Raw genomic sequence first — 15325 nt, 5'->3', positions numbered from 1 at the left:
ACCATGCCCAGCTAATTTTTTTGTATTTTTAGTAGAGACAGGTTTCACCATGTTAGCCAGAATGGTCTTGATCTCCTGACCTCGTAATCTACTCATCTTGGCCTCACAAAGTGCTGGGATTACAGGTGTGAGCCACCGCACCCAGCCGATTTTTGTATTTTTAGTAGAGATGGGGTTTCATCATTGTTGGCTAGGCTGGTCTCAAATTCCTGACCTTAGGTGATCTGCCTGCTTTGACCTTCCAAAGTGCTGGGATTACAGGTGTGAGCCACCATGCCTGGCCTTAGATCTTGTTCTATCAGTTTTATAGTTGTATCATTTACATTTAGATCTTAAATCTAATTGGAATTAATTTTTGGATATAGTATGAGGTATGAATTCAAGTTTTTCTCTATCTAGTCAATAAAAGGAAAGGGTTAACAAAACCCCTTCTCTTGCTCTGGGGAAAAATGATCTTGGGTTTACTTTGTTTAGAAGTTTTTTTGAAGCCGGGCGCAGTGGCTCAAGCCTGTAATCCCAGCACTTTGGGAGGCCGAGGCGGGTGGATCACGAGGTCGAGAGATCGAGACCATCCTGGTCAACATGGTGAAACCCCGTCTCTACTAAAAGTGCAAAAAATTAGCTGGGCTTGGTGGCACGTGCCTGTAATCCCAGCTACTCAGGAGGCTGAGGCAGGAGAATTGCCTGAGCCCAGGAGGCGGAGGTTGCGGTGAGCCGAGATCGCGCCATTGCACTCCAGCCTGGGTAACAAGGGCGAAACTCCGTCTCAAAAAAAAAAAAAAAAAAAAGTTTTTTTGAAAATCTACGAAGTTAAGATAAATATGGAAAGTCAACTCTTTATCAGTTAATCTTTTTTGTTTGTTTTAACTGTAAAAAGACAAAGCACATATGTTGACTTATCTGAGTAAGATATGAAACCAGGACCGGGCACGGTGGCTCACGCCTGTAATCCCAGCACTTTGGGAGGCCAAGGCAGGCGAATTACGAGATCAAGAGATTGACCATTCTGGCCAACATGGTGAAACCCCATCTCTACTAAAAATGCAAAAATTAGCCAGGCATGGTGGCATATGCCTGTAATCCCAGCTACTCCAGAGGCTGGGGCAGGAGAATTGCTTGAACCCAGGAGGCAGAGGTTGCAGTGACGTGAGATCGCACCGTTGGATTGCAGCCTGGTGACAAAGTGAGAGACTCTGTCTCAAAAAAAAAAGGTGTGAAACCGGTAACCAAGCTTGTTCCTTGTTACAGGGACCTGGAACCTACCTTGGGATGTTTTTTACAAGATTGGGCTTCCTATCACACGAGGCTTACCTAAGGAGGATGCTCTCCTCTGTATGCCAGTTGTTTACTGTGCTGTATATCCTTAATACCAACTTAAGTGACCTTGGTGCCAAGTTACATTCTTTTGGGTTTTCTGAGTGAATGTCTGCAGAGCATGCCAAGTAGGATTGCAGTCAGTTTTCTAACACTATCTACTAAATAATCTATATCGTCCCATTTCATTACATTCCAAGTTCCATAAGCATAAACTGCTTGGGGCTCTTTGTTTTGTTAGTATATGTCAGTTTCTTCTCCAGTACAGCATTGTCTTTTATTTTTTTGAGATGGAATCTCACTCAGTCTCCCAGGCTGGGGTGCAGTGGCGTGAACTTGGCTCACTGCAATCTCCGCCTTCCGGATTCAAGGAATTCTCCTGCCTCAGCCACCCAAGTAGCTGGGGCTACAGGTGAACACCACCATGTCCGGCCAATTTTTGTGGGTTTTTTTTTTTTTTTTTTTGAGTAGAGATGGGGTTTCACCATGTTGGCCAAGCTGATCTCGAGCTCCTGACCTCAAGTGATCTGCCCGCCTCGGCCTCCCAAAGTGCTGAGATTAGAGGTGTGAGCCACTGCACCTGGCGTGGCTTTTCCCTCACAGTCTTTTTTTTTTTTTTTTTTTTTTTTTTTTTTTTTTTTTTTGAGGTGAAGTTTTGTCTTACTGCCCAGGCTGGAGTGCAATGGTGCGATCTGGGCTTACCGCAGCCTCCGCCTCCCAGGTTCAAGCAATTCTCCTACCTCAGCCTCTAGAGTAGCTGGAATTACAGTGCTTCTCTTTTGTTCATTTGGCCAAGTTGTCAGTCTGCATTTAACACTAATCATGGTAGCAGGCATTTTTAATCTTATTTCTCCGTTAGAGTCTAAAGTTGCTCTATTAACTCGTGGTGTTTGTTGTGAGTTTTACACTAGTCTTTATGGAAAACTTTTTTATAGCTAATTTAAATCTGCATTAGCAGGGCCAGGTGCGGTGGCTCACACATACAATCCCAGAACTTTGGGAGGCTGAGGCAGGCAGATAGTCGGAGCTCAGGAGTTCTATACCAGCTTGGGCAATGTGGTGAAACTCCATCTCTACAAAAAATAAAATTAACCAGGCACAGTGGCATGTCCCTGTAGTCCCAGCTACTTGGGAGGCTAAGGGGAAGATTGCTTGAGTCCAGGAAGTTGAGGATGCAGTGGGCCATGGTCGTGCCACTGCACTTCAGCCTGGATGGCAGAATGAGACCTTGTCTCAAAAACATAAAAATTCATTTGTCTAGATGATTTTTGGTTTCTCACCTTTAGTAATAGTAATATGGTAGGTGACATTGCTTTTTCTGATATCAAACCTTTGTATTCTTGATAAAGTTTTTAAGGAAATAATTTTATCAAATATATACATATGAAAGTGTATGGAAGTGATTAAAATAAAAAGGGTAGCATGCAGAAACCTAGCTATATTCAGAAAAGGCAGTATTACCACTATTCGGTGAGATGTGCTAGGTGACAATAACCTGAAAAGAGGCAATAGTAGGTCATAAGACTGGCTTCAGTTCCTCTGATAATTTACAAGAGCCTTTTCTGGGGAGGTCATTGGGCAAGGCCCTGAGCAAATTCTGAGGAACATTGGGTTATCCATAATTAGTGTATTTTGAAAGGTGTGCTGGCTACTGGAGCACACCTGTCTAGGGTTAACTCCACAGAGGACTTGCTTCTGCCTCTGCTGGCAGTGTGGGAGTACAACCATTCTGGAACCACTTCAGTCCTCACTTGAAGTTTGTGCGTAAGGAAAGGACACCATGAACAGCTTTTGCCCACTCTACTTTGTGGCCCAGTACTCAACTGCTAGGCCATTATGGGCATCCACCCTCAGAGCACCCATACCTTCTCTCTTCTCCCTGCAGTTTCCCAGCTCACTGGTTTTGATCGATTTGGGCCCCCCTCTTGCCACTTCTCTGAGACCAGTAGTGCTTTAATATGTCCCAGCCGGGGTCTTCCTTGTTCACCAAAAAAGTTTCCCATGTACCCCATCACACCAGAAGTAGAAGTTCCTCCAAATTCCAGACTTTAATAGCCAATTATTACAGAGGAAATCACTAATACCTGCTGGTGTTGGAGTGTTTGGTTTTTTAACTATTAAGAATATTTACTTTATAAATATTAATCCATAATTTGAAATTAACTGGGAGATATGTCTTAATGGGATATGAGCGAGGAATGGAGGATATTAGAAAATAATATCAAGCATGTATGTTTCAACAAGCCTATATATTTCATTTTATTTATCTCATTTTGCCACAGATCCTCATAAACCCTTAAATTGAGATGTGCATTTGGAAACTTTGCTTTAATACTTAGGAAGATTCCTAAGTGCCTTCTGACAAAAGTTGATATAATAGTGTAGTTTTATATATTTTTGTAGTCTATGGTACTCTTATTTGAAATTCCTTGAAAATCATTCACATATGATATATGGCAACTAAATTCATAAATTTATTGGAAAAACCTGCCCTTCGACCATTATCTTAATGATTAAATGTGTTTTTCCATCAGTATGTGAAAACATAAAAACTTTTAAAGCAATGAAAATGGGCTGCTTAATATGAATGTTAAACACATTTTCCATTTGAAACTTGTTAATATTCATTTTGATCTGCCTCCTGTGCTCAAGCCATCCTCCCAACTCATCCTCCCATCTCTCTGGGACTACAGACACAAACCACCACATCTAATTTTTTTGTATTTTTTGTAGAGATGGGGTTTTGCCATGTTGCAAGACTGGTCTTGAACTCATACGCTCAAGCAATCCTCCCACCTCAGCCTCCTGAAGTGCTGGAATTAGAAGTGTGAGCCACCCTGCCTGGCCTATACTTAGTTTCCCTAGAGAATTTAACCTGTGTATTTGAGTTTCGTCATCTTTAAAACGGGGATGATAATCATACCTACTTCATTAAGTTATTGAGAGAGCCAAACAATGCTGTATATTACGCACTTAACAGAGCACTTGGCATAAAGTAAGGGCTTAATATAAACTGTTGTTAAAAGAGGTAATAACCTTATTAACAAGATGAAGTTTTGAATCAGGAGCTATCTTTAAGGACTAAAGGCCTGCTAAGGGAATCAGGTGGAACAGTGTCTGTCTAGGAATAGAGATATTCTTGAACAGCAGCCTATTAGAAGAATAGGTAAGTCTCTGTTTCTAGCACAGGTACTGAGAGACAAAGGAGAAAAATATTGTTCAATAGTAAGCAGTCAGTAGAAGCGTGATAGGCTTGGGGGAAAAAAGTAAGCAGTCAAGATTCTGCAGTGTTAGGTATGGAACTACCACACACATATACATATAAGGGATGACATAAATGTAGGACTTGTAGTCTCAACATTAGGCATCTCAATTTACAAAAATACTATAAACAGGGTTCTCTACTTTTGGTAGTAAAAAAGCTCCATGCTGGAACATAACTATCAGAGACACTTGGAACATGAACATGGCCTCTAACACATACTCTCTTAATTTCTTACAGACCTTGAAGTAGTTGAAAAAAATTGTTTATTGATACCTTTTACTTTTCCACATTTTGTTGTTTTGTACAACCCTATGCCTTGTCATGGAGAAAAAGATGTTTAATTTTAAATCTCATTCTCAGGTAATGTTTAGTAGTAGCTGGAGTCTCAAAGGCATTTAAATTTATTTTTATTACCTTTTATTCATAAACATTTAGCTGTGTGCTTTTTTTTTCGTGTGAATGGGGTTCCTTTTTAGTTTCACATTTCACTGTAATTTAAAATATTTCAAAAATGTATTCTAATGAAGTAAATAATAGAAATCTGGGTAGCATATAATCCTTGAAATTAAGCTATTGTGTAGAGACTGCTAATTGACACCAGTATTCACTCCCGTAATTTAAAAGTGGAACCCTCCACATTTTATTTGGCTACACGGCTGCTCAGAATCTAGATTTTCTAGCCACCTCATTGGTAGTTAAGTTCTAGCCAATGGGATTGTAAGTGGAAGTGATGCATGTGACTTTGGGATAATGTCCTTAAAAGTATTGGGGCATGCAACAGGTATGTGAAAAAATGCTCAACATCACTAATCATAAGGGAAATGCAAATTAAAGCCACAATGAGACATTACCTCATGAACCTGTTGAAATGGACATCAAAAAGACAAAAGGTAAATGTTGGCAAGGGTGTGGAGAAAAGGGAAGTCTTGCACATTGTTGGTAGAAATGTAAATCAGTTCAGCCATAGGGAAAACAGTTATGGAGCTCCCCAAAGAAAATAAAAAATAGAACTACCGGATCATCCAGCAATCCCACTATGGGATATAAATCCAAGGAAAATGAAATCAGTATGTCAAAGAGATACCTGCTTTCTTGTATTCATTGCAGGATTATTCGCAATAGCCAAGATAAGGAATCATCTAAGTGTTCATCAACTGGTAAACGGATAAAATGTGGTACATATACATAAGGGAATACTATTGAGCCTTCAAAAAATAAGGAAATCTTGTCATTTTTGGCAACATGAGTGAACCTGTAGGACATTTTGTTGAGTGAGCCAGGCACAGAAAGACAAATACCACGTGATCTCATATGTAGAATCTAAAAAAAAGGCAGAGTAGATTGGTGGTTACCAGGAGACGTGTGTGATGGGGTGGGAGTGGGGAGATTGGGAGTTATTGGTCAAAGCATACAACATTTTAGGAATAAGTTCAACACATCTATTGTAGAACGCGGTGTCCATAGCCAGTAACAATGCAGTTCCTGTAGTTGGAGCGATTAGGGAGGCTGAGGCAGGAGGATCACTTGAGCCCAAGAGTTCAAGGCTGCAGTAAGCCCTGATCACACCACTGCACTCCAGCCAGGCTACAGAGCAAGACCCTGACTCCAAAAACAAACAACAATGTGTACTTAAAAATTGCCGGTCAGGGGCGGTGGCTCACACCTCTAATCCCAGCACTTTGGGAGGCCGAGGCTGGCAGATCACCAGGTCAGGAGATCGAGACCATCCACGCTAACACAGTGAAACCTTGTCTTTACTAAAAATACAAAAAATTAGCCAGGCGTGGAGGCACGAGCCTGTAATCCCAGCTTCTCGGGAGGCTGAGGAAGGAGAATTGCTTGAACCCGGGAGGCAGAGGTTTCAGTGAGCCGGGATTGTGCCATTGCACTCCAGCGTGGGTGATGAGCAAGACTCTGTCTCAAAAAGAGAAAAAAGAAAATTGCCAAGAGAGATTTTAAGTGTTTTCACAAGTATGTGAGATAATGCATATGTTAATCAGCTTTATTTAGCCATTTCACAATGTATACATATTTGAGCAGTATGTTGTATGCCATAAATAGATACAATTTTTGTCAATTTTAAAAATAGATTTTTTATAGACAAGGAAACAGCAGATAAAGACATACAGATTTTTTTGACCGTACTGGAGCGTACATTTCCCTTGCCCTGCCTCTCCTTTTGTTGAAGTAGGAGTGAGAATTCTGAAGCCATTTCATATGCTGAGAGATAAGTTGTCAAGTTTGACAAAGCAGCTGTATCAGCCCTGGACCACCCACCTCTGTAATTTAAGAAAGAAAGAAACTTTCATTGTGTTTAAGCCACTGTGTTTTGGGTCTTTTTATTAAACAACTTAGACTGTACTAAAACTAATAAAAGAGGAGCTTCTGAACACAAAGAGGTTAGATTTGGTGAGAAGGGGGAATTGCATGAAAGCCTTAGGTGAAATTGCCCATTCTGCATAAAGGGCCTCAAGGAGGAACATCTGTACAATGGAGAAGAAAGATTCTTCCTTGGGCAACAGTCATTGAACCTATTGAGTTGGCCATTTGGCCTTGGACAAATCACTTAAACTTTCTCTGTATTTGAGACTTAAATTGGAAAAAATCGAAGAAGTTGGCCTCTCAAGGATCCTTTCTAGCTATCATTTCATAAATGTATGTTGTTCTAGAAAAGGGAATAATGAGAATGCTTGAGACAGTAAGTATCAGAATTGATCCTGAGGTGCTTACTAGTAAGTGGATCCACAACAAGAGCAGAGCAGATGTTATGGAGTGGGTCCAGTACAGTTTTATTATCTTCAATCTCTGATTACAAACTAGTGTTTGTTTTTTGAGACAGGGTCTTGCTGTGTCACCCAGACTAGATTGCAGTGGCATAACTGCAGCTCACTGCAGCCTCAACCTCCCAGGCTCAAATGATTCTTCTGCTTCAGCCTCACGAGTAACTGGGACTATATGCACACGCCACCACACCTGGTGAATTTTTGTATTTTTTGTAGCGACAGGGTTTCACCATGTTGCCCAGGCTGGCAAACTGGTTAACTGACCTAGTGTCTTTTCGTTGAACCTTGCTGAAAGCAAGGAATGGTAGCCAACACAAACACATTCTGGCCTTTTCTACACACTTTCCTCAGAGCTATATATGGGCTTGATCTGCCTTCCAAGTTAATACAGGTGACACTTTTCCCAATACATTTGGGAAGAGTCACTGATCTTCTGACCTGCAATATGTTTCCACCTGCTAACCAATATCATATACATCTTAGATCTTTGTTATGGTAGGTAGCACATCACTTTCAGGGACCAACTTTCTCTTCTATGGGACACACTAAGCCACTTTAAGAAAAAGACTAAAAAGTATCGTAGTTAAAACAAGATAAACATTTTTCTCTCATGTAACAGACCAGAGGTGTGCTCTGCTTCAGAAGGTAATTTAGGGCCTGGGTTCCTTCTGTATTATGCTCCACGTCCCTTATGTGTTATTCTTGTTGTTGTTGTTGTTGAGATGGAGTCTCACTCTGGCCAAGGCTGGAGTGCAGTGGCACCATTTCGGCTCACCGCAACCTCTGCTTCTCTGGTTCAAGTGATTCTGCCGCCTCAGCCTCCCCAGTAGCTGGTATTACAGGCACCCGCCACAACGCCTGGCTACTATTTGTATTTTTAGTAGAGATGAGGTTTCACCATGTTGGCTAGGCTGGTCTTGAACTCCTAACCTCAAGTGATGTTCATGCCTCAGCCTCCCAAAATTCTGGGATTACAGTGTGAGCTACTGGGCCCAGCCCCTTATGCATTATTCTTGTTCTCATGGTTTTAAAGTACCACCTCATAACTGAGTGCCAGCCTATGTGAAAGAAGAAAGAGGGGAAATAGAGGGCAACCAGTTTCTCTTTAAGAATTTACTTGGCCAGGCTCATGCCTATAATCCCAGCACTTTGGGAGGCCAAGGTGGGTGGATAACATGAGGTCAGGAGTTTGAGACCAGCCTGGTCAACATGGTGAAACCCTGTCTCTACTAAAAATACAAAAATTAGCTGGGCGTGGTGGCACACACCTGTAATCCCAGCTACTAAGGAGGCTGAGGCAGGAGAATTGCTTGAACCCGGAGGTGGAGGTTGCAGTGAGCTGAGATCACACCATTGCACTCCAGCCAGAGCAACAGTGCGAAACTTGGTCTTAAAAAAAAAAAAAAAAAAAAAAAAAAAAAAAAAAAAAAAAAATTACCTAACGTAAGATCTCCTGGTAAAACACTTGCCTAATTTTTTTTTTTTTTTTTTTTTTTTGACAAGGTCTCACTCTACTGCCCATCCTGGAGTGCAGTGGTGCAAACATGGCTCAATGTGGCCTCAACCTCCAGGCTCAAGTAGTCCTCCCACCTCAGCCTCCTGTGTAGCTGGGACCACAGGCATGTGCCACGATGCCTGGCTAACTTAAATTTATTTTATTTTATTTTTCTGTAGAGACAGGGTCTCACTTTGTTGTCCAGGCTGTGCTCAAGCAATCCTCCCATCTTGGTCTCCCTAAATGCTGGGATTGTGGGATAACAGACGTGAGCCACCGTACCCAGCCACTTTAATGTCTTTGTGGAACAAAAATAGTAAAAGATCTGCAGAAGTCACAGGTGATGCAATTGGAAAAAAAAAACTCCTGACATTCTATACAGTGAACCACTTAATCTCCATTTAATCATCAGCTCTCATAGTAATTACTGATTTGGATAAGGCTTTACTTTTTCTGTTCTAATCCTAACATTTAATTTTTGTTCTCAGAACAATCCAAGTGGAAATTAGAAATGTTGAGATGTAGCATTTACCTTACAATATTAAGCTGTTTGCATTTTACTAGACCAATAGTAGTAGTTTTCACAATCACACACACACACACACACACACACACACACCCTATTCGTGTATGAAAACCGAATTTGTAATCCAGAGCTATTTACGTTTTTAAAGAGCTACCTCCTGGTCCTTACCCAAAGACCTTGATCTAAGGGATACTTTTGGTGTCCCTCGCGATCTTCCCGCTCTACCTAAGCGATGTACCAAATGACCTGCACCAAGAACAATTTCATCCATTCTATAATCACAGTTCTTTTTATCTCTTACAATAACCCCCTTTCTTCTGGGCTCAGGGTGTGTCACCTAAGATCAGGTTCCTAGGATCTGGTTGCTAAGAGACAAGACGCTGGGAGGCTGCATTGCGACACGCCAGGGAGTGAATACCAGAGGCGGGGAAGAAGAAGGAGCGGGTAAGGCGAGGCAACAGCCAGCCGTCGCCGCGCGGCCGGCTCCCTCCCGCCGGGCATGAGCTCGGCGCTCATTGGCTCCGCCGCTGTGGCACTGGCCCGCGATTGGCCGGACGGCGTCGGCTCGGCGCTCCTCCGCCCCTCGGCGCTGGTCCACTCAGCCGCCTGCTAGAGGGCGACGGCGGGGTGTGAGGCGCCTCAGCCGGGGTTGCGGGCTGGGTTGCTGCAGCTTCGGGGCGCGAGCACGGGCGGTGCCAGCCACTGCAGGTAACAGAGGCGCTGCGAGGGCCGCCGCGGCCCTGTGGAGGTGAGTGAGACGCTGAGGGGGGCTCGGTTGCCCACCGCAGGGCGGGAAGTGCGGCATGGGGCGGTACCACTCACAGCCCGCCGGCTCCCTCCGCGGCTCCCCACCCACGGCGGCCCCGGCCGGGGTCCCACTCGTCCAAACGCCCTCGAACGCCCCGTGCACACCCTCAGCAGGCTGCGCCCGGAGCAACCTGCCGGCCCGCGTCCAGTCACCCGCAGGGTCCAAGTCTCTGCAGACCGTCCCGCCCGCGCACAGCAGAGAGAACCCAGCTTCTGCGCGCCGGGCCTCGCCCCCCGGGCCTCTGCCTTTGTCCGCCCTGCGCCCCTGGAGTTTCTGTGCCTCCGCGGGCGGAAGCGGGAAGGTCTGGAGGTTCCCCGAGGACGCTCCGCGCGGTGAGCCTCCGGGCCCAGGGTTTGAAGGGCTTTGACCTCATCCCGGGCCTGGGATGTGATTTTGCTTTCTCCTCCAGCTGCCTCCGATCTCCTTTGTAGCCAGCGGTCGGGAAGCCTGGGCACCACAAGGCCTCTCCCTGGTCTGGGATGACTCGGTGTTACCTCCGCCTTCTGTTAGGCCGGAGGCCTTTGACCTGCCTGCGTGCCTGCCTGCCGCACGGGCCCCCATCTCTTCCCATCTTTCCACTGCCTAAGGAAAAACGTCTCTGTCTTCAAGAGCTTTTTTTTTCTATTTGAAATAAGAAAAACAAATATGCCAGATTCCGGTTGTGGACCTCTATCTGGTGTGGAAGTGACTTAGACTAGTCTTACTAATATTAAGATATTAAATACATAAACCAAGAGGAGGGGATGGGGGAGGGGAGGGCAAGTGTGTTCTTAAAAAGTGAAGTCTGTTACACAAATTGGATTTTTATGTTTGACAAATAACGTATTTTACCTTAAATATTTTCGAGATTTTGATATTTTATGAATGGGAATAGATTTCATGGTGATTTGAACTTTGAACTTTTTCTTATTGTCACCGTTTTTGATAAATTTATACTTTGTTTCCAGAATGAGATACACTATGACAGCTATTTCAGGATAATTTATGTTTTATTAAGGATTATCCATCAATGCTCTGCCTTTTATACTTAAATTCAGACTTTGTGATTTATTGGACATTGAGTTAACTAGAACTGATGCTAGGAAGTCTTCCCTTGCCCAGTATGATTCCGTTGTATGAAGAGAAGGTCAACCGAAAAACTTTTTTTCACATTTACATGACTTAAAGTACTCTTAAACATGTATAGCAGAAATGAGTATCACATTTGAAATATACTTACAAGCTTTTGAGTGTTTGACGTGGGTAATGTTTTTGAAATTTTAAATCAATCTCTTTGGAAGTGAAAAGAAAAGAGCTCTCAGAGAAGATTGTTGCCGTGAATTCCATTTCAGACCGTTTTCTACCAAGACCCAAACAAATTATTATAAAACGCCCTATATGCTCTAATATCCCTCCCAAATTGTATGGTATGAAAAGTGATGCAAGTACTAGGCAAACAAGTAGAGATCAGTGCTTTGTTCACTAGAGAGAAACCAAGTCTTTCAAGGATTCAAAACTAAATTAATTAATCCAGCAGAGCATGATCTATCTATCTTTACACATTCCCATCTATACTTAAATGTTTAAATGAGTTGTGGACCAGCAGTTTGGAGTGGGTTCCAAAGGATAAGTTTTTATTTATTTATTTATTTTTTGAGACGGAGTTTTGCTCTTGTTACCCAGGCTGGAGTGCAATGGCGCGGTCTCGGCTCACCGCAACCTCTGCCTCATGGGTTCAGGCAATTCTCCTGCCTCAGCCTCCTGAGGAGCTGGAATTACAGGCACGCGCCACCACGCCCAGCTAATTTTTTGTGTTTTTAGTAGAGATGGGGTTTCACCATGTTGACCAGGATGGTCTCGCTCTCTTGACCTGGTGATCCACCCACCTCGGCCTCCCAAAGTGCTGAGATTACAGGCGTCAGCCACCGCGCCCGGCCCCAAAGGATACATTTACTTTCTCGTAAGGTTTTATGACTTTCTCATTAATTCAGCAAACATTTTGACAATATCTGCCTTGCTGTCACTATTCTGAGAAATCAAAGATAGAAGGCCCAGCCCATCAAAGAAATCATAATCCAGTGAGTTAAAGAGGGAAATGAACCTTCCAAGGTTCTTGGAAGACCTTTTCCAAGCCTTTTTTCCCCTATGTTTTCATCAAACTCAACCTGGGACATGCAAAAGGGCATTACTTTCAGGTTCACTCACTTTTTTTCATATGTTTTTGAGATGACTAGTTCTTTAAAAAAACAATGAAGTTCTGTAAAATCTGTTTTCAGCTGGGCACAAGGCAGTGCTTTACAGTTATTAAACTAATTCTTGGAAATTTTTGTGCCAATAATGGCCTAAATAGGGAGAAAAAGTAATAAATTATTTATTGAGTACCTTTGCATATCCCAGTGTGCTGGTGCTTTATATATAGTATTATTTAATCTTCACCATAACTCCAAAAGTTAGGTATTGTTTTCCTTACAGTATTGCTGAGACAATTGGAGCAATAGGTTGCTCTGCTAGAAGTGGTAAAACTGGGTAAGAATCTGTAGCTGACTCTTTCTACTCATTTTGTTATGGCGTACTTCACTGGGCTATTGCTGTTTCTCCTTTTATCTGTTACATTAATCTTTACGAATCTGTTTAACCCAAGGATCTCTAGAGTGGTAGTGCTACTGCTATACACATTATATAGTCCTTACTCATTGCCAGGTAGCACTTTCTATATATCCTCAGAAATATGTAAGCTAGCTGCTGTTATTATCTTTGTTTTACAGATGAGCAAGTTGAGGCACAGAGATTAACTAATCTGAACCAGATAATGTCATAACTGGTAGAACTGGGATGCAAACTTGGACAGTCTGACTCCAGAGTCTGCACACTTAGCCACTCCACTATACTGGCCTTCAACAAGGTACATCTTTGGTTAGTAGGAAGCTGTGATTTTAGCATGCTAAATGTCTTTCCGTTTTTGTTTCTTTTTAATGTTTTTTCAAACACATGTACAATAACTTTATCTTGTGTGCCACCTGATGTCCTCTACCAGTATCTTATGTAAACAATGACATAGTACTAATTATAATTAACGTTTATTGAGAGTATACCACGTTCCAATCCCTGTGCTGTGTTTTAAATATCTCACATAACCCTCAGCACAATCTAACTACTGTTATTTATGCAGCATCTCAGTTGTGAGATATTTTTATCACCTTCAAGTGCTTTCGCAAAATAATCCCTTTAATTCTCTCCATGCTGTCAGTCAGAGGTATTACCATCACCTACTTTTATTGCTGTAGTTCAGCAAGGATAGATGACTAGCCTTGATTAGCAGGTGGTGGAGCTAAAACTCAAACCAGAGCTTCAGACTCCTGTGTACACTGCCTTTTCCATTGTACCGATCTGTCAGTGAATCTCTGCTTTGTACTTCTTGTCCTAAAATAGACCATTTTTTTCCATAGGAATAGCTTATATTTGGAGATTGTATTCCCGACCCAGAATCCAGTGTCAACTGAATCATAGATATGACTCGTCATAAACTTTTGTCATTATTTTCATCTGTAAATTAATGTTCCGACTTTAGATACAGTGCCTGGCACAGTAAATGTTTGAATAAAATAAGACGTATCTTGCACACATTGATATAAGAAAGTTACTCAAATGTTTTATGTTTGAATGCATAGTTTCTTTTGCTATTTGACATCATAACCCTCTTCCCGCACCTCACAAACAGAAGCTTTCAAAATAACTTAATTGAATCATAACTAGCTTCAAAATACATTAGGCTCTGTCCCTACTGACCCTAAACCATTATATCCAATCTGCTATCTTAGCCCATACTATACCTCTTGTGTGGAATGGAAAGAGCATGGATTTGAGAGTTATTTTTACCTGGGTTTGAATCCTTGCTCTGCCTCTTCTTAGCTCTGTGACCTTGTAAAAATGACTTAACATCTCTGAACCTCATCTTGTAAAACTGGGGACTCTGAAAAAGATAAGGGCCAGGTGCAGTGGCTCATGCCTTTAACCACAGTGCTTTGGGAAGCCAGGTGCAGTGGCTCACGCCTGTAACCCTAGCACCTTTGTGAATCACGAGGTCAAGAGTTTGAGACCAGCCTGGCCAATATGGTGAAATCCCGTCTCTACTAAGAATACAAAGATTAGCCGGGCATGGTGGCGTGTGCCTGTAATCCCAGCTACTTGGGAGGCTGAGGCAGGAGAATTGCTTGAATCCGGGAGGCGGAGGTTGCAGTGAGCTGAGATTGTGCCACAGCACTTCACCCTGGATGACAGAGCAAGACTGCAAAAAAAAAGAGATAAGATAAAAAATATTTTATACTTTTTATCATATATTTGTTCATCTGTTCATCTTTTTGTATATCCATCTATCAATGTATAGTATTCAAATACTTTTTTATGTGAAGAGATTTGGGCTATACTGTGTATATTTTAAGTCAGTTTTATTTTTCCTTTATATGGTAGCAGATAATTCTTAGGAATGAATTATAACTGATTTGTAGTGTTCTGAAAATATTTAGATTTCAGATTTAAATAACGTTTTTTGCTTCCCAATTTCTAGTTCCAGAAGATGAGTCGTGGATATTCAGAAAATAACAATTTCCTGAACAATAATAACCAAATGGTATTGGACATGATCCTTTATCCATTAATAGGAATCCCTCAGACTATCAACTGGGAAACTATAGCAAGGCTTGTGCCTGGGTTAACACCGAAAGAGGTAAATAACAGTACCCCTAGAATATCTCCTGAAAATGTTCAGAAAAGTTGATCAATTTGAAGAAACACCAACTGAGAGAGAGAAAAATATTTGAGTTTCACATATTCAGATGTATGTATTAACACTGAATAGACATTGACATAATTTGGCTAGATGCAAATCATATAAATTGTAGATATATAAAAAATATGTACTTTTATATATGTATATTTATTGTTGTTGTTGTTTTGAGACAGGATCTCTCACTCTGCCATCCCAGGCTGGAGTACAGTGGTGCCATCATGGCTCACTGCAGCCTCAATCTCCCAAGCTTAAGTGATCTTCCCACCTCAGCATCTCACAGTCTCTCTGACAGTCTTAAGTTGCCCAGGCTGGTCTTGAACTCCGGGCCTCAAGCGATCTTTCTGCCTCTGTCTCCCAAAGTGCTGGGAT

At 42.2% G+C, this 15325-nt stretch overlaps 1 protein-coding gene across 7 annotated transcripts in view; it reads left to right on the top strand.

Annotated features, from left to right (window-relative positions):
* The first annotated feature begins 9966 nt into the window (after positions 1–9966).
* The window catches only part of SANBR (SANT and BTB domain regulator of CSR), an 87400-nt gene continuing 82041 nt past the window's right edge, over positions 9967–15325 (top strand). For 4 of the 7 annotated variants that reach the window (XR_005577717.2, XR_012517720.1, XR_012517722.1 and 1 more), the window contains exons 1-3: positions 9968–10131; positions 12936–13072; positions 14735–14893. Coding sequence is in view for 4 of the 7 variants with exons in the window: in XM_039463357.2 (XP_039319291.1) it covers positions 14744–14893 (150 nt within the window). In the remaining 3 variants the exon portion in view is untranslated. The other 3 variants (XM_074399491.1, XM_039463359.2, XM_074399476.1) reach the window with 3 other exon arrangements.

This window comes from Saimiri boliviensis, chromosome 1 (assembly GCF_048565385.1).
Source record: "Saimiri boliviensis isolate mSaiBol1 chromosome 1, mSaiBol1.pri, whole genome shotgun sequence".
In the NCBI taxonomy this organism is placed as follows: domain Eukaryota; kingdom Metazoa; phylum Chordata; class Mammalia; order Primates; family Cebidae; genus Saimiri; species Saimiri boliviensis.
This window is presented reverse-complemented; position numbering and strand designations above follow the sequence as displayed.